The sequence below is a fragment of the Myotis lucifugus genome, unplaced genomic scaffold, assembly GCF_000147115.1.
Source record: "Myotis lucifugus unplaced genomic scaffold, Myoluc2.0 scaffold_100, whole genome shotgun sequence".
In the NCBI taxonomy this organism is placed as follows: Eukaryota; Metazoa; Chordata; class Mammalia; order Chiroptera; family Vespertilionidae; genus Myotis; species Myotis lucifugus.
This window is the reverse complement of record NW_005871148.1, coordinates 3079362-3098943: the sequence shown is the minus strand read 5'-3', so window position 1 is coordinate 3098943 and position 19582 is coordinate 3079362. Positions and strand designations below refer to the sequence as shown.

The window sequence follows — 19582 nt, the reverse complement described above, 5'->3', positions numbered from 1 at the left end:
GTTTTAGGGTCATTTTCTCCTAAACTGCATGCTCCGTGCCCCCCAGACACAAGTCCAACAAGGTAGGAGCCTTAGCCACAGGGAGAGAGAAGCAGGTGTGGGGCTGAGGCGGGCAGACACCCCCCCTCCTCCCCCCTCCCCCCCCCCCCAGCTCCCTGCGTGCCTGAGATGGGGAGTTTATTCACCATGCAGTCTGGACCGCTGGCTATATTTGGTTTGTTTCATAAGGTTATCCAGAGCCTATGAGCAATACCTCAAAGCCCTTTAATTGTCCCTGAATTCTTATCTGAGAGGACAGCTTTGGGTAGAAAATTTGCTTATGTTTCAAATAAAAAAATACAAGGATGTTTCCAAAAGTGAGCTTTCTCTGGAGCTCCTTCTCTCTCTTTTCCCCTTAAATAGACCCTTTTGGTCTCCCCCCCCCCTCCCTATAGTATCTTCTGCTATTTGCAAGTCAGTAACATTAAAGTTAGTCTTTCCGTTTTTACCATCGCTTATCATTCCTACACAAATGGCCACGTGACACCTTTGCTGCTCACATGGAGACGAGTGCCCTTGTCCGAGGAAAGGAGGTACGTGAGGGAGCCCCCCGAGCAAGGCCAGGAGGGCGACACCTGAGAACCGAACCACAAGTCAACATGAGTGGCGGGTGGCGAGACCAGCAGGTATCTGAGGACACCGGACCGGTCCTGGGCCAGCGAGGCTCCAGGGTCACTTAATCGAGTGTGTCGATTTGCCCAAAGTGGACGTGGGGGCCAACCAGAGGCCAAGCCAGGCTGCAGTGGAGCCCACCCAGTCACAGCCCCAGGAGGGAGTGTCCTGGCCCGTGGACGGGACAGCAGCCCCGGGGCAGGGCTGTTTGTAGGAGGTGCACGTGATGTGCTCATTAGGAGCACAGGGCGTGGAGTCAAAAGGCCTTGGTTCCCAGCCTGGCTCCTTACTTCTTCGGTGACAGAGCAAGTTACTGAACTCTTTGTGCCTCAGTTTCCCTTTCTGGGAAATGAAGCTCCTAACGGGGTAGTCGTGAGGACTAAATAAAGTAATCTACGTGGAGTTCTCAGCACGATGCCTAATGCGGGGGAAGCATAACGCTCGGTGGCTGCTGTTGTTACCGTCACTAAGATGGACTTACCAGGTCATCACGCCTGACGCCTCCCCTTGCCCTAGTTCTTCTCACTCACAGCATTCTGCCTGATTGCCTTCCCCGCCCCCCTGTCGCCAGGGGATGCTACACTGGCCACGCTGTCAGAGTACCCCCATCCACACGGCAGTGACGACTCCGAATGACATTGAGCATTTCGAATCCGCGTACAGAGCAGTCTCCTAGGAGACGCGCTGATGGGGATCAGTGGCTCTGAGTGGGACCAGCTCGAGGCCACCACAAGCCCAGGTGTTTTGCCCTGCCCGCATCGGTGTCACCCCGGCCCGCATCCGAACGCCCGCCGGGAAGCTGTGCGCCCGCCACCTCCCAAGCAGGCCTTACCTGTGACGTGGAGCTTTTCGTCGGTGACCTCCGCCTTCAGGTAGATCCGGCCCCTCTTCTCTGTGTGGTCCATCCCACAGAGGCTGGGCACGTTGATCACACACTGCTTGTGCACGTTCATATCGCAGGCTGCGGGTCGAGAAAGCGGAGGGTGAGTGGGGCTGGGCATATGGACCCGAACCGTCACTTGCTCGGTGTTTTGGTTGGAGAAGCGCAAGTGAAAACGAGACACCCTTTAACTCGATACTTTGTTATAATGTTGTTGGTGACATGGATACTTTGTTATAATGTTGTTGGTCACATGGAGAACTGGGAGCAGATGTTCCTCACAGCACAGGCGTCCTGTGCACCACAACACCCTCGAAATGTCCACACCACGTTGGCTCCGTCGTAACTGGAGCAAACCCCCTGCCTGGTCTTCTGTGACGGCTTCAGAGATGTAACAGTGCACAGCACGCACCGGGCAGTGCCTGCGGAGCCCGCACGGATCCACACGCGACGGACACAGAGGCAAAGAACACGCACATTTTACACTGAGGCCACTTTCTGCCAGGGAATTGCTTATGCCTTCCTAGCCCACCACTTAGAAGGCGTGAGAATCTGTGGGTTGAGTGGAGGAAATTCATAACATTTTCCTTTCCCAAGCGAACTCTGTATTTTCAAGAAGGCTTAAATACATTGCTTTTGGTTTATTGTGTGTGTGTGTTTTTTTTTTTAAAAGAACTAGTATTTGATATTTTAAACCTGACTTCAAATATTTAAATATTACTGCAAGTACAACAAATACACGCCTGGCATGATATGCCATTCCTTCCCGGCTGACATTTCGTGGGCGAGACGGGGGAGGATGAAAAAAAGACTAGTCATTGCAGCGAACCAGAGACACCCTGCGAAGAACCCTGTGCAGAGCACAGACACGAGGCTCCGTGGAGGCGCTGCGGCTCCGGTCCCCCAGGGGGTGCCACAGGGCTCTTCTGTGACCTGCGAGGTGGAGCCGTCATGCCATTTCGTTGTGAGGGTTGAATTTCAAACTGGATGAACGAAATTGCAAAAAGCATGGCCGAGGATGTCTGTGTGCTGGGATGGAGCCCGGAAGGCGGGATGATGGGCGCAGGAATAAAGAACAATGGGCTGATTCACGAACGTGGATTCTGCATAGGCTTCTATTTCCAAAGTTACCTGTTCAAAGCCATGTATCTGGGTTAGAAAAGATACTGACTCTGGAAATTACCTTCAAGCGCCTGGGAAGCATTTGCAACGTAAACGAAACAAAGGCCACAGCCTCTGCGGAGGATCCGGACAACGGGGAGGGCGAGGGAGGTGAAGGCGCACGGGGCTCTGTTCTTGTCGTGGCTTCTCCCATTAGTGGCTCTTATATCTTGGGAAGCTTATCTGCTCTCTCGGATTCCATTTCTTACTCTGCAAACTAAGAGGCTGGCCCAGACAAGCGGCTGTTAAGCTTCTTCCCACCACAGGATTACGACCCTACAATGTGCAGGCAGAGGGTTCTCCGCTGCAGAAGGTAAGGGAGGGGCTGGGTCCTGGCACCCACCTGCCTTCTCTCCTCCTCCCTCCCGGAAGGAGCACAGGCAGCCGCCCCAGAGGCCTCAGGACTCCAAGGAAAGGAGTTTAACACAAAACAAAACAAAAAGCACTGGTTTCCAGCCCAGCCAGTGTGGCTCAGCGGTTGAGCACTGACCTATGGACCAGGAGGTCACAGTTTGATTCCCAGTCAGGGCACATGCCTGGGTTGCGGGCTTGGTCCCCAGTGTGGGGCATGCAGGAGGCAGCCGTTCAACAATTCTCTCTCATCATTGATGTTTTTTTATCTCTCTCCCTCTCTCTTCCTCTCTGAAATCAATAAAAATAAATATTTTTTTTAAAAGCACTGGTTTTCAGATTTTTTAAAAAAAACAACAGAACCCATTTTCCAATAAAGACTTAAGCGGAATCCTAATATGTAAACCAGATGAGTATTCTTTTATTAGCATATAATAAATTCAAATTTATACCATTTACTTATTATAAAGACATTCATGGACAACCAACAAAGCCCTCAGATCCAAACACATTTTGAAACCAGCTGTGAGGGATGCTGGGTGAAGTCCCAGTTCTGCCTCAAGAACTTGTTTACTGATGCTTCTCGTTACAGTGATGCAGGACCAGAGCCCCGGCTCCTACAGAAGAGTGTGCACCAGCGGCAACACTGTCTAGCTCCCCCTTCCCAGGCCTGGGGACGCTTCAGTGCAGTGGATGCAGCAGGAGGAACTTGGCTACACTTTCCTCTCAGTGAGTGACGCCGGGCAACGTCCGGTCTCCCACGCCACCCTCAACGCGTCAAGGTTGAGTGTGTCACACATTCAAGTGGTCCTTTTGTTCCAACGTTGAAAGCAGTGACAAGTATACTTACAAATGCACCTCCAATGTGCACTTGCAGAGCCCTGAAAACCGTGTCTTTGGGATCCCTGGGTTACGTTAGGCTATGAAATTCCACAGGTTGGCCCGGCTGGTGTGGCTCGACAGTTGAGTGACGCCCTAGGACAGCGGTTCTCAACCTGTGGGTCGCGACCCCTTTGGGGGTCAAATGACCCTTTCACAGGGGTCGCCTAAGACCATCGGAAAACACATGTATAATTACATATTGTTTTTGTGATTAATCACTATGCTTTAATTATGTTCAATTTGTAACAATGAAAATACATCTTGCATATCAGATATTTACATGACGATTCATAACAGTAGCAAAATTACAGTTATGAAGTAGCAACGAAAATAATTTTATGGTTGGGGGTCACCACAACATGAGGAACTGTATTAAAGGGTCTCGGCATTAGGAAGGTTGAGAACCACTGAACTAGGAGGTCACGGTTTGATTCCTGGTCAGGGCACATGCCCAGTAGAGGGCATGCAGGAGGCAGCCAACCAATGATTCTCTCTCATCATGGATATTTCCATCTCTTTCTCCCTCTCCCTTCCTCTCTGAAATCAATAAAAATATATTTAAAGAAAAAGAAAAGAAAAAAACTAATGTGATTTAAAAAATTTTTCCACAGCTTGCTGAAGGGGAGAACCCTGTGTTCTGAGAAACTGCCCATCTACTCTGTGAAGTTCATGGGTTTTTATTTTTATGTCCCTGTTTGCTCCATTTAGGATACACATATCGAGCTTCTGGCCGTAATCACAGTCGTTAATGAATGGCCAGATGCTGGTATTCCCCTGACGCTTTCTTGTCTACTAGAAAACCAGACTTAGTCCTTACCTTTCGTGTCCTCAAAGTATACACTTTTACCGAAGCAAATAAATAGTCTGGGAAACGCATCTCCACATATAGGAATTGTCAAAGCCAAGAGTTCCATAGCTGTTCCTTCCCCCTGGGAGCCGGTGGAGATACACACGGAACAGGGAAGGGGCACGGAGGTGGGTAGCTGCCCTCACCCGTGGCCTCTGGTGACTTCATCCTAACTGGACGGATAGAAATTGGAGCCGCCCAGGGACATGCAGGGCCAGTGAACTTCAGTGAGATGCCACCCTGTCTCTTGTTTTCACTGTGGTTTCAGTTTAAGGAGAACCTCCTGGATTTTTCCACATCCGCCCACTCATTAGAGACCCAGGAGGACAGCGACCGTGATCGCTTAGCTTACTCCGAAGCCGAACCAAACGCGCAGCGTGGAGGCGCGGAGTCTTTTTCCAACGCATGCGTCTGCTTCCGGGTTTGACGCGCCTGCGTTTCATAGGGACTGAAGATTTCTACCATGAAAAACTGTGACAGCACCAACGTCATGGATCAGTTGGGTGCTTTCTGGGGTCCATAATGAGGCAGTGAGTAGTTTAATAAGCCAGAACTTTGGCTGGGGAAAAATCCGACACTTTATTGGTCTGGTATATACCGGAACGAGTGCTCCTTCTCGATGAGTTGGAGCTGAAACGTTACTGCACTCGATGAGCGCAGGGAACCCCGGGCCCAGGCTGGGAGCCTGGCCATGGGCTGGAAGAGAGAAGGTACTTACTGTCGCATTTCATCCCCTGGTGGATGAGCCCGTACAGCAGCGACCCGCAGTGGTCACAGAAGGTGGGGCTTCCATAGGTGTGGATTTTGAACTTGTGCTTGCTCCGGGGGTCCTGCGGGGAGAAGCAGCAAGGTTGCTCATTTCGGTCACAAAAGGTCACCTTTGTGGGCTAAAAGCCAAGGCCAGCTCCCTTCCCCCGACTCCCCATTCCCATGTCGAGGTTCCAAATGGAACCAGACTGGGATGAGGCCAAAAGAAGTCAATCTTAGTAAAGTGCTCAGATGGGCAAATCCATGAGGAGCAATGCACACCTCTGTTTCTCAAGGCTCTGATGATCTCTCTATATAAAAGCCTAAGCGACGGTTATGAACGAACGACCAGTCAACCAGTTGCTATGACGTGCACTGACCAGCAGGGGGGCAGATGCTCAATGCAGGAGCTGCCCCCTGGTGGTCAGTGCACTCCCACAGCCAACTGCCTGCTGTCCCTCCCCTTGGCCGGCCACCCCTAATCGGCCCCTGGCGCTAAACCATTCATAGAGGACCTGCTTCTGGGTCGGGGTTTTGTATGTAGCAGAGCAGCGCCCTTGCTGTGATCTATTGAAAGTCAGCCCTCAACACAAGGGTTTGTCTCACTCCTGTCCTCTTCCTTCCCCGGGGCCACCTGCCCATCCTGGTGGAGATGCTGCCGCAAGGGAAGGAGGAGGGGGGAAGGTGGGGAACCGTGCGAAGGCAGGGAATTGCTTGCTGGTGTAAGCACCACCCGCCTTGATAAACGTCAGCATTTCTCCCAATTTTTCGCTGTATACAGACAGTCCTCGGGTGACGTCGGACTTGATGTATGTCGTTCTGTGGTTACGTCGCCATCTCCCATTTTTTTATTAAAAAAAAAAGTTCCGTCATTTCGACGTATGTACATAAGTGCTTTATGTTTTTTATTATTTATTTACCACAAGTAAAGGTCAGGAATTGTTATCTTTCTTTTAAATTTTTTTTACTGTTTCACTTCATTACTGCTGTGTATGTGCTCCATGTGAGTGACGTAGGTGCTTATGGTGCTTATGTAGGTGTGTTCCGACTTAGGGCGAAAATCGTGTTACGTCACACCATAGGAACGGACCTCTGAAATAGCCCGAGGACCTACTGTACTTATTACCCTCATTCGACAGAGGTGATGGTGACCTTCAGGGTCACATGGCCAGTGCATGTCGGAGATCGGGTTTGACCGCAGCTGTGTCTCTGACACTGATTCCCACCCCAGGGTTTTCAGAAATCCACCCAGAACGAGGCTCTGGTCTTAACGTCTTTTAAACAAACTTCTGCATTCACAACACAATTTTTTTTGGAAATGAGACCACCACCTGCTTTGTGAATAAACATTCACTGGCACGCAAACATGCTCATCTACTGACATGTCTTCTGTAGCTGCCGCCTCGACACAAACCCAGTGAATGACCTTGGAGAGGTCATGCCCCTTATTAATAAAGCAGATAAAAGCCAGTCTGCCCAGGGGAGAGCCTGGAGCGAGGCGCAGCTTAGGGAACATCTAAGGGCTTTGCGACCTGAAAGTCCGTAAGCAAATACGAGAGGAGATGATTGTGATTGTATTTTCCTTGGAAGTGAGCCGAGGTGCCCAGGCTTCCCTCACTTCAGTGACCTGGGCCTGGATGGGAAGGGAGAGGAACACTCATAGCCCAGTCCTCCTGGGGGTCGGAGTGGACGCCAAGGTGGCAAGCAGCCAGGGGACTTCCTCCAGGTCCCGGGTGCCGGGTTCCTGCCTCTGGTGGACACGGGCCTTCCGTGGCAAACGCCCACCCTGAGGCGTAAACTGTGCCACCTCCTGCCAACCCGGCTGGCTGTGCACGGATCGACCGTAGGATGAGGGCCTCTCCCACACACCGGAAAGAGGATGCAGGGGCACAGAGCCTCGTTTCCTGTCTCCCGGGTCGCAGCCAGTCTACACTGACTTATGGGATTTACCGAGAGCAACGGTACTAAACCCTCCCCAGGTTCTCGTCAATCATCACCAATGAGCACTGCGTTTTACTTCTGTGGGCCCCGATGTCCCCACCTGGAGCCACAGGCGTTGGGAGGGTGAGCCTCTCTGGAGGGACCTCTCACAGAGCCCTACGTGGTCAGGAGCGCCAGGGCTGCGGAGGATGCCAGGGGCGAGGGGAGCCACTGCTGCACTAGAGCTTGAAATCTACACTCGATGATCTCGTTGATTCTGTCTTGCTTTAAAAAAACCCACAAAAACAGAAAACAACAACAACAAACTTGTTTTTACTTTGGAATAATTTAAGACTCGTAAGAATGTGCAAAAATAGTGTGGATGTTCCCATGCACTCCCGCAGCCAGCCTTCCGCAGTGACACAGGTTACACAACCACAGCACGTGGCGAGACCAGTGTGTCGGCACCGATGCCCTACCGTTACCTAAACGGCAGGCGTTAGGGTTTCGCCAGCTCCTACGTGCGTAATGCCGGTGCCTGCACTTTTATCAAGCAGCTTATGAGTGAAATGCACTGTTTACCGCGTGGGGAGTACAGTGATATCTGCTGGGTACATGGCACTGATTCATCACATGCACAGCCCCTGGAATCTCACGCGAAGGGGTCATGGGAGGGTGAGTCCAAAGATGTGTTTGAAAAGTAGAATCAGAATGCTTTTCTCTACATTAAGGAAACACATACTCTTTCCAAAATTTTCTCATCAGTTTTTCAAAACAAAAACCATGCTGAGGCACCGGTTGCCTGAGGGCGCATCCACGGTGCCCGCCAGGCCAGGGGCAGGGAACGGTGTGTCAGCTCTGGTGCCGGAGAAGCAGGCGCCTCCAGGACATCACGTGGCAGGAGCCGGCCCCACTGGCTCCCATGGGCTTTGTGACAGGAGGCTCCGTGAGGCCAGGGAGGCGGGGGGAGCGGCGCTGAGTCTCAGGAGTCTCAGGGGGACAGGTCTCACTGGTCCTCAGGTTGTGAGCAGCCCCGTTTGATGGACGGGGCCTTCGAATGCCTTCCTACATCATAAACCTGGACCCCCATCCTTCGCTTGCATGACCCCCACGTAGCACCCAGTCTTCTCTCATCCTGCTGTGGTTGCTCCCTCTACCTGCTGTGACCAACGTATGCCACGACCCCGCCCGCTGAAACACATAAAAAGGCAACAGTGAAGGTGCTTCCTCCTCTCAGGATGCCTCCCAGAGGCCTGCACCAGAGCCAACGTTCCTCTTTCCTCTGACCTCGCAGAGCACACACACATATGCACACACGCATGCGCATGCATGCACGCGCGCACACACACACACACACACACACACACACCTGGGGGACAGACACCGCAGTCTAAAAGACAGTTCCCAAGCATGTGGCTGAGCTCGCAACTGGACCAGAACCAAGGCTGACAATGAAGTTTTAAGTATTAAGTTGATCTCCATTCGAGCTTCCTGGAAACCAAAGCAAAAAGGGAAAAGAATCACAGCAGGTTCCTCTGGGACTGCAAAGCCCCAGGATGCAGAAATCTGTCTTTAAACCCCTCGCCCCCCCCCACCCCCCAGCATTGTCTCACACACGCTGGACCTTCAGTACGTGTAAGGAACGACTGAATCTTTAACAAAGCATCCTTTTGTCCGTGCTCACTGGAAGGTTCTAGGTAAAGTTGCCTCACATATAAGCTAAGTTTGGCTGCACCCAAGGCCACACAGAAATGGCTGGCACACACACCCAGCCTTGACTCTTGCCAAGTTAGCAACATTTCCCTTTAGTGCGATGCAGGCAAAGCCTCCTCGTTCCTTCTCGGGCACTGGCAGCCCCTTATTCAGTGGGGCAGGAACCCTGCTGTCACAGGGCACACGCCTGCCATCACAGCGTCATGAAAGTGGAAAACGCTCGGCTCAGATGCTCCGTCATATACACGGTCGGGGGAGGAAAAAGAGATTTTCGGCTAAACCAATTTTCATAGGCACGAATGAAGTCTCACCCACAAACCCGAAGCTAGACCTTTTAGGGGGAAAAATAACACACATTTCAAGTTCTGTGAGTCTGTTGCTAAATGCAGGGGCTTCGTTAGCCTGCGTTCAAAAACATTCCTACCAGGACTTCCTAGGTCTTTCTTAATCAGCAACACCACCTCCGTCACCATCACTGTGCAGTGTGTTAAAAATAAACCCCTGGACCACGCTGCACCAAATGTTGATGCTGTGTGGGTCTTAAATTTCCTAGTCTTTTTTTTTTTAATCATATATCATATAGGTTTCAGGTGTAGATTTCTATGATACAAGATCTGTATATTATGCCATGTGCCCACCACCCGAAATCAAATCATCTTCCATCTTCATATATTAGGCCCCCTTCACCCCCTTCAACCCCTCCCGTCCACATGTTTCTCTTAAAGGACCCAAATGGCTGTCATTGAGGGCTGGAGTTCAGATTTTGAGTTTCTGGACAAGTCTGTTTTGAACGGCGGGGGGTTAGGGGGGGCGCCCTGCGGTGTGACTTCCGCAACCGCCCAGAGCTCTGTGGCTCCTTCAAGCTGCTCCCTCTGAACACCAAGGGAAATTTCCCCCACGTTCGCCATCTGACGTGTCCTCATGAATCACGCTTGTAAGCCAAGCCTGGGTCTAAATGTCACCCATGTGCTGACTACACAAGCAACACCAAAAAAACACTGCTCTCAGCGGAATCTGGCAACATTCCTGTGATGGTAAATTTCGTGGGAAGCAGGTTTGTATGTGTGTTGTTGTTTTTTTTTTTAACTCTCTGCTTTTTTAAATTCCTACTTAAAATTTTTTGTTAATGTGAGACTATTACTCAAACCAGATCATATGAGCACGGTGATTTTATGTGACTTGGGTACCATTATAGTTATTACACTGGATGGCACGCACTGAGCCAGGCGCCCACTGCCCGCCTCCGGCTCCCGAATCCGCCCGGCTGACCGTTTGGGCTCGGGGAGGGCACTTTGCCTTTGATTACACTGATCTCACTGCATGTTGCCTGTTCCAAGAAAGAACTAAGGAACTTCATGTCCGGTGACAGCTCACTTTTGCTCTTAATGTAGCCCTGTTTTATTCTCATGATTAACATCCACCTTCACAGTTGGACTAACTTGTCTAACCAGACTTTGCTAGTAGAAAGATTCGTATAGGTCCTCTGCCAAGCTATGCAAGGTGCTTTAATCTTTATGTCGACAAACTCTTTGAATAAAGTTCTATATAAACCTCTAAGGCAAGGCAAAGCTAAATGAACCGTAACATATTTACACCTAGCGATACTATGTAGCAGCTAAATCGAATGAGCTCAATCTTCCGGCAGCAACATGGACAGATCTCCAAGACATAGTGTCTCATGAAAAGAGGAAGCCATAGAATGAAACAGAAAATATAATGTCACTTATGTAAAAACAGGGTTAAATATAACTGCCAGGCACAGAATGGTAACATAGCAGGACAGATATATAAGTAACATGCCTCCCGGGAAATGTGGGGACAGACTGGCTGTGGAGATGGCAGGGAGAGGAGCCTTTAAATAGTACCTGAAAAGGTTTAAGTTAAAAAAAAAAGAAAGAATTCATACATATCTATGGAATCCAAACTACCACGACTCCCACCTGAACATATGTGGTTATATTTCAACTGGTTCATGAGATGCCATTAGAGGGACACCCCAGTATGTTGGAGAAATTGGGGCACAACTGCTGTACCTGGTGATAAACGGCTTTGCCGACAGCTTCTCTAGCCATCTGCGGAGATCACTGTGCAGATATTGGCACCACCAGCCATCAATAAAGCTGCAATCTTAATGAAAAGCTCTATCATACAAAAGCTACATCTCCCTACTTGTAAAAAAAATTTATGGTGTCACCACTTCCAGACGAAAGCGTGACACGTGTCACTGTCTCATCAATTACAAAAAAAAATCTTTGATGGTTTTGTCTGAAGTTCTGATGTTAAAATAAGATGTTTAAAATGTGCAAATATTCAAACCACAAAGCCTATCATTTCCTAGTTAGCTAGCCCATTTCTTCATTTCATCTTAAAAATGATTCATGCCTGGCTGGCATGGCTCAGTGGTTGAGCATCGATCTATGAACCAGCAGGTCACGGTTTGATTCCCAATCAGGGCACATGCCCGGGGTTGGGGGCTCCATCCCCCGTGTGGGGGTGTACAGGAGGCAGCCGATCAATGCTTCTCTTTCATTATTGATGTTTCTATCTCTCTCCCCCTCTTCCTTCCTCTCTGAAATCAATAAAAACATATAAAAATGATTCATTGTACACCTACGGTATATCAGGTGGTATGTCCATTAGATAAAGTTTCATAGCAATTTATTTTAGCACAAATCAGGCTTTTGGTCATTAAAGACCTCGTTAGCTCCAGGACCATAGTTTGGAAGGGAAATAAAACAGGAATACAAGAAGGATCATTATGCAATGCTCTGCCAGTCCTGAACAAAGTTGTTTCCTATAAAAACCACCCAGGCCAAGTTTATGTGACTATCTAAGAACAAATCAGAGATAAATGGAGACATGTTTATTCGAGAGCATCCGAGATCCTACCAGCTTTGTTTAACTGAGTGAAGACAGAACTGGGCCGTTGTTCCTGCGAGGAGCCTGGCCTGGCATGAGGAGATGGTGTGGCACATGTTCAGAAGCCTCACATTTGCTGCAGGTGGATAATGTGCCCCAGATGCTGCCCTTATTTTTGTCACGGATTGGAAAAGTCTATCATTATTTGCAAGAAGGCTGGGAGACTGCCCAGCAGCTGGCATTTATTCAACTGATTAAACCCAACAGAGGAGGCGGAAGGTGGATCCCTGTCTCTTTCTTGAATGCAAAGTCCAAAGGGGCTCAGTTTTCTTCAGGTGCCTCTGATTCTTCCTGCAGGTCACTCACCACTCCCAATCTCTCCCAGATAGCACCGCCCTGCATAGCTATGTTGAGAGATATTTACTTCCTGACACCCAACGATCTTTGCAACTATAACTTCATGCTTTATTTTTAAAAACATGCAGCCTATGGCAAAATATTCATCGCCCACTTGTTATTTTCAGTTGTTTATTCACATGTTCATGTATGCAGATACGATATTTTCATGTATGCAGATATGGTCATATTTGTTGTAACAGGATACAGTGCAGCAGAAAGAAAAATGATATGTATATATAAATGTTTTGGTTATGTTTCATTAAAGAATGATGTGAGTATGTGTGTGCATGCGTGTGTGTGCCTGTGTTTTCTTAGGAATCATCTTAAATAAACTAGCTCTCTAGTTTTTTCTTAAAAAACAACAACAACCTAACAGCTCATCTTAAACATCTTCCCATGTTGTTAACTGTAAAGCAGTATCACATTTTACTGTGTGATATTTCATCATAAGGATGCACCATATTCCTGGGCATGGAGGTGATTTCCAGTCTCCCTCGTACAGGCAACACTACCCACCTGTCTGTGAGCCCACACTGCGCGAGGGGCTCATCAGCTCTCAGGATAAAGGCCAGAGTGAAGATTTGGGCCACGAAATAAACAGAAAAGACTGAATTTAAGAGCTCCCCGTCCACGACAAGCCGGGGGTCTGGTTCTGATCAAGGCCGTCTGGTTGCTCTGGAGAAGCTTGTCAGTAACCAGTTTCTATCTCGGCTAACAAGTGCCTTTTAGCTCCTGGTCTGGACTTGGTTTTTGTTAGGTGCAGGCGTCTTACAGTTGGGCTGCTCCCATGCACTCCGTGCCAGCCGAGAGCCTCCCCCAAATGATGGCCGACACTGCCTTCCCTCCCCCGGCCTCAAGAAGTGACAGTTCTTTCTCGTGATGGCTTTTCGTTTCTTTGCTAAGACGGGGAGCTGAGAAGCAGTGAAGGTTCATTTGTCAGTGAAGGATGGCTGGGCTGAATCCACACGGCAGCAGAACATCTTCCATGTTTTAAAAAACCCATTCTTTTCGCCCGCTGTCGTCTCTGGTGCTTAGTCTCACGCTGATGCACTGGGCTCGGGGTGGAGATGGGACTGGGTGAGACGCTCACCTTGGCCTTCCATCATGCAAAGCACGGTCACGGGTGCAACTGAACTGTCCCCGCCTACCTGCCTGTTGTGCGAACTCGCGTCTGCAGTTTTCACCAAGCAGCTCTGCGCTGGGCTGCTGTGTGCTGGAGAGTCTGGAGCACCCACAGGTGCCAGGCACACGCATGCCTCTCTCTTCCTCTCTCCCTAAACAACAGGAGGTCGTGCTAATGCGCTTTCCTCCGACTGGGACTTTCAATGCATCCTAAGCAATGCCTCCTGGAGCTCAACCTGAAGGACAAAACAGCACTTGCTCAGCTCTCTGTCCCTCCGAACCGCGTCAGACACCTCCGATCCTTCATCTTAGACTGCGGTTCTGTTTGCACAGCTCGTGTAAAACACGGAAGCTGGACCTTAGGGTGGCAGAAACATGCTATGCACATTTGAAATTTGTTTTACTGTTTTATTTTTTAAAAAGTAAAACAAAAACCTAACAAAAATATCACTCAGGACAGGCTCATATTTCTACTTGAAGCAAGCAGCTGTGTCACAATTAGGGCGGAAATTCAGCGCTGCCTGTCCCGCCCAAGGGTTTTGTCTTCAGTGCTTCTGTCCTCTCTGCAGAGGGGGTGCCGTTAAACTGCATTTGTGCACGTACCTCTCCGTGCTGTTCTTTTTATTTGAGGACACAGAAATAATGTGAGGGCGAGTATTCTAGAAAACAACAGTATTTTTTCCTCTATTAACTGGCTTAACCTTAGAAAAGTCAACATTTAAAAGAAAAGCGGGCCCTAGCCAGTTTGGCTCAGTAGATAGAGCATTGGCCTGGGGACTGAAGGGTCCCAGGTTTGATTCCTGATCAGGGCACATGCCCGGGTTGCAGGCTTGATCCCCAGTAGGGGGGGTGCAGGAGGCAGTCAATTAATGATCCTCATCATTGATGTTTCTATCTCTCTCTCTCCCTTTCTCTCTGAAATCAATAATAAATGTGTTTAAAAAAATAAAAGGGAAGAGGAAGTGTAACAAAACCAAATGGCAGCTGTGGGCCCTGTCACCAGTTCAAAGGCCGCTCCACAGCCCGCTGCTCCGCCTGCACGCACAGGGTTGGGAAAGGCTTCCAGTTTACCTGCGCATCCATCCTCCCTCAGAGGGTGCTCTGGTGCAGGAAAGGGGGTCAGAAACACTTACAGCTTAGCTCTCGAAGGGCTTGCATTACTGCCTGTTACCGTGTGAAATGGCCCTGGAGGGTCAGGGAGGACAGGCCGAGGCGAACAATGAAGAAACTAAGGCCCAGGAAAGTAAGTGATTTACGCAGGATCCAAGGCTGGTAAGCGGCAAAGCCAGGATTTCAACTCTCGCCTTTTAACTCAACTGATGGGTCCGACCCTACTGAACGAACGGTGGGCAGACTCAGTAATGTACTGGGCAGAGGCTCGTTCTGGTGTCAGGATGAACTTGACCCAGAGATGCCCAAACTTACTTCTTTTAGAAGACCACTTTCCTCTGAGGACAGGACAAAAGATAACATATACAGACGCAGCCTGTATACCACGAGATGGGAATGAATGGTAGCGGCATCTCTCACCTTCAACATCTCTAGGTTTCCATTCCTACTATTGCCCACAGGTCCAAGCCGGAGCAGAAAAACAGATACTTCTTGATTCCCACTGAGGGGAACAGATGAGGTCAAGGGCGGCAGGTCGAAGGGCTTAAGAGGCAGAGAGGGCTCCTGCTGCCACAGCCGTGCCGATGAATGTGGGTTTTGGAGCCTGCGTTCCTCTTCTTGATACAGTCTGTTCCTGAGAAGTTAACTCAGGCCGGAATCTGACTCAGCCTCCAGGATGCGAGCCGCTCAAACAGTCTGTTCTTTCTGGAAGATCATTTTCTATGATCCTTTATCAAGTCCGCAGCTCTTGACAGCTAAACCGGTCTAATTGGCCTCTGTTCGTGGATGCAGATGGAAACGGCGACAGGGAAGGTAGTGTGCGGCATAGTTCACCCTGGGAGACTTTCTCACGGGTTTTGAAAGATGAAAGGTTTGTTCATCAGAGAAATTAACGATGCAGCCCCCCAGTGTCCAATGGGACCTCTGCAGAGACAGGACTGTCTCGTATCTGCGTTGTCTTACAGAGTAATCACCAGCTACACGCAGAGCACTTGAAATATAGTGACTTCTACTATGGAGCTGAATTTTTCCTTTTAAAATATATTTTTATTGATTTCAGAGAGGAAGGGGGGGGGGAGAGATACTAGTAAAACATCAATGATGAAAGAGAATCACTGATTGGCTGCCTCCTGCATGCCTCACACTGGGGATCGAGCCCACAACCTGGCCATATGCCCGGACCGGGATCGAACTGGGACCTCCTGGTTCATAGGTTGACGGTCAACCACTGAGTCACGATAATGGGGCAGGAGCAGAATCTTTAAATTTTCACTTACTTTGAAGTCACTTAAGTTTAAGCAGCCACCGATGGCTAGTGGCTACTGTGAGGGACAATGTCTCTTCCCAGAGATGCTGGGTTTGGACCTCCTTCTCCTCCTCCTGAAAAGGGCCACGAAGGCTGAGACAGGCGGGAGGGTGGACTCTCTGCAGCTAGTGGGCAAGCTGGGCTGCTCATCTAGATAAAAACATCTCGCTAAGGTCAGGGTTTAAGGATGGGATAATCACGTGCTAGATACACTGTCACCTGTTCAGGAACATTGTAGAAATGTGAACTGATTTCAGTGGTGAACTTACACGGCTAAGAGGGATGACATAGGTTTTCTGGTGGGAAAGGGGAGCGCTTCACCTTCTCTTACCAAAGAAATGAGGCGGCAACACTCTCCCCCCAGGGCAAGAGAGGAGAGAAAACCCTTCAACCTGTGTCCTTCCATTCTCGTCTTGGCTGTTAAACTTTCTCACCAATGAAGTTTCCTGGGAAAGGTCAGTCCTCTCCGGTTTAATACAGGCGTCCCTCTGACATTTCATCTCCTGGGGATGTCAGTTGCCCACATGAATGTGTGAAAACCATGGTCCTAAGGGAAGACAACTATGGGGAGTCAAGTCTGATTACAACTCACATTAAAACGATTCAGTTACACGGCTATTTTGTCCTTGAGCTCCGATGAAAAGGAGTGAGCCGTCTTCGGGGGCAGGGATCTGTTCTGCTGGGCTAACGTTTTGGTGGTAAACACGTCTGTTTGTAATGAGCTTTCCTCTGTTATTGTTAATTTCATTTCTTAGATTACAGATGGAGACGGCCACGTGTGCATGCAATTAACTATGGGCAGCTCACTATTCCCGAGAAGTCTGTAGGCAGACAATTGTGACGATTGTTATTAAACCTCTCTCTCTCTCTCTCTCTCTCTCTCTCTCTGTGTGTGTGTGTGTTTTAAGACCCTTTTCTTTCTTTCTTCTTCTTCTTTTTTTTAAAGACCCTCTTCTTAACGTAGACTCTTTGCATTTAGTTGCAAAACCCTGCTAAGGTTTAGCACTACACAGGCATCTGAGGATCAGAAGTCACTCTGACACAACCAGGCACCCTGCTTCCCATGTAATTCTCCTGGTCACATCTGGAAGCTGTATGCGGCCGGAGTGGGTATCCGCTCTTATCCTTGCTGCTCCCTGAGGTTTCCATGACATTTTCTAAGAAAACACATCAACACAAACACCAGATCGGTGACGGGTATTTGTCCTGCAAAGTGCATCCTCCTCCATCAACGAAGCATCTATTTTTAATGTTTCCACTTAACCCTCACCCGAAGGATCAAAGGCTTTGTAAAGAAATCTGGTTCTGATGAAGAGGGGAAAAGGGTTCTACCAATTTCCCACATGGAGCCCATGATCCTCCTGCTTGAATGCTAAGCGATCACAACCGGGGGTAGAGTTTAATCGATTACACTGGGCTTTGCAGCAGTAAATTTAGAGCCAAGTGTGTCGGTAAACATAAAGCAAAAGGAGGAAATTGGGGTCAGCGGGTCCTTGGTGAAGAAATAATTTTTATGTAAATGCCTCAATGGATAAAAATCATGATTTCGACGCGCTTCAAAGAGAAATATTTGTGGACATAACCTGAATCGCAAAACTGTCATCAAGAAAATGCCATGTCATGCAACTCAAATACGCAGCCATTCCTTTGGGTCGACCCTGTTGGGTCTCTGCAGCCCAAGGCCCCAAGATTCCACGAGTGGGACAAATCCATTCACCCAACGTTTCAGGAGCCTCCTTTCTTGATGAACTCCGGGTCCATCGAGTCCTCTCTGTGGAGCCAGGCTATGAGGCGTCCATACGCCTGAGAAGAAGGTGCAGAGGCCAGCACTAAGCCACTGCGAGCGCCTAGCACAGGGGTGGGCAAACTTTTTGACTCGAGGGCCACAATGGGTTCTTAAACTGGACCGGAGGGCCAGAACAAAAGCATGGATGGAGTGTTTGTGTGAACTAATATAAATTCAAAGTAAACATCATTACATAAAAGGGTACGGTCTTTTTTTTTTTTTAGTTTTATTCATTTCAAACGGGCCGGATCCGGCCCGCGGGCCGTAGTTTGCCCACGGCTGGTAGCGGCACGTGGGCTGACGAACGAATAACGACTTATTTCTACCCAATCGCCAGAGGACAACTTCATCCTGGAACTTCAGAGCTGAGTTATTTTCGGAAGCTCCATGCTAAAATGTACTCCAACCCTCAAGGCTATTTTGTTAGCTGAGAGATGGAGCTAGTTCCTCTTACAAAACATGTAGAGAATAAAGGGAAGAATTAGGAGAGAGGGTCGGCGGGAATGGTGCCTCTCCAGGGAAACAACTGTCCGCTTCCTGTGGACAGCGGCACGGGGCACACGCCATCTACAGTGTGAACGGGCTGTGGAAAACGTGCTCACTTTGACTTCTGAGAATCACTCGGTTTCCATTTACTGGGGCCTGAGTGCCCTCACCCCCGCCCCCCACAGCAGACGTTATTAGATACCTAACCCAAATTTATTCCTTTTTCCCCTCTTAAGCAGAGATCTTTGGTTTTTGTTGGACTGACAACATGTCTAGCTAACAGAATACGTAAGTAACCATGTGACATAGCTCTGGTCCATCAGATGTAGACACAGTCTGCGGCTCACTTCTAAACACGTCCTACTGTCCTGTTACAGGTGCTGCCCTCCCCCACCCCGTTGCTTCCCTTTTCCATCTTCCTACCAGGAGGTGGAATAGCCATTTGATGATCAAAGGCAAATCCTCTTCCCTCTTTGGACATGGAGCCTTTTGGCAACTCTCTTAAAAAGGGAGTTGTATTTTTTTTTTTTCAGCATCTCAGGAAAACAGGCACCAGAGGCTGTCCAGTGAATCACTGAGCAGTTTTGTGGCTTTTACCCATTTCTTCACGTTCCCACCAAATCACTGCTTCTTTCTCTTGTCGTTTGCTGTTTACACGACAGAGTGACGAAGCTCACCAAGGGAAACCTGCTTTGAAAGCCGGGTGACCCTTCTGCATTGGTCAGGCTTATGGACCCCAGTTATCCATGACTCCATTGTGGCCACTTACGGGAACACGTGACAGTGTGGCTTACTGGGAAGAAATCTTTAATTCCTCCCCAAAGCCTGTTTTCTTCAATGCTTTGGGCTGTTCCTAAGTAACAACTACCCACATCTCAGTCTAACCCCCTCCATTCCTGTGTAACCTCATAATGAGATAGGAAAGCAAAACCAAGGTAAAAAAAAAATCATAGTTTTCTGGACATTATACAGGTAGCCTCACTCCCAGCTTCCATCTTTCCTTCCCTGCCTTTTGGAGGGCTAAACGAGGCTACAACAAACTCCTGGAAACATCTGCTTACTGAGGTTTTGCCTTGAGACAGAGTGGGGGGAAGAGAGGGAACTGACTTCAACACAGTTGAGCTCTGCCAAACCCTGTGGCCTCAAGAAGTTTGCACAGCCTCGCGACCCTTCAGAGGCCTTGGCTCTGCAGATGAAGATAATGATATTCATTGGAGGGGCATGGTATGCCCTTCTGTTGCATATACAAAGCAGCCTTAATGGATATTTTAAAACATTTCCCACGGGGAAAATAGGCCATGTGAAAATGCCAGGCATTCAGCTGTCACTTCCTCCCAGGGAAAAAAGGAAAAAGAAAAAAGC

General features: G+C 49.0%; 1 protein-coding gene across 7 annotated transcripts in view; it reads right to left on the bottom strand.

Annotated features, from left to right (window-relative positions):
- The window catches only part of PRKCA (protein kinase C alpha), a 277132-nt gene that overhangs the window by 72881 nt on the left and 184669 nt on the right, over positions 1-19582 (bottom strand). For all 7 annotated transcript variants that reach the window (XM_006092426.3, XM_023756965.1, XM_023756964.1 and 4 more), the window contains 2 exons: positions 5491-5602; positions 1484-1612 (listed from right to left, as the gene is read on the bottom strand). In XM_006092426.3, coding sequence (XP_006092488.1) covers positions 1484-1612; positions 5491-5602 — 241 coding nt within the window. The remainder of the gene's footprint in view (positions 1-1483; positions 1613-5490; positions 5603-19582) is intronic.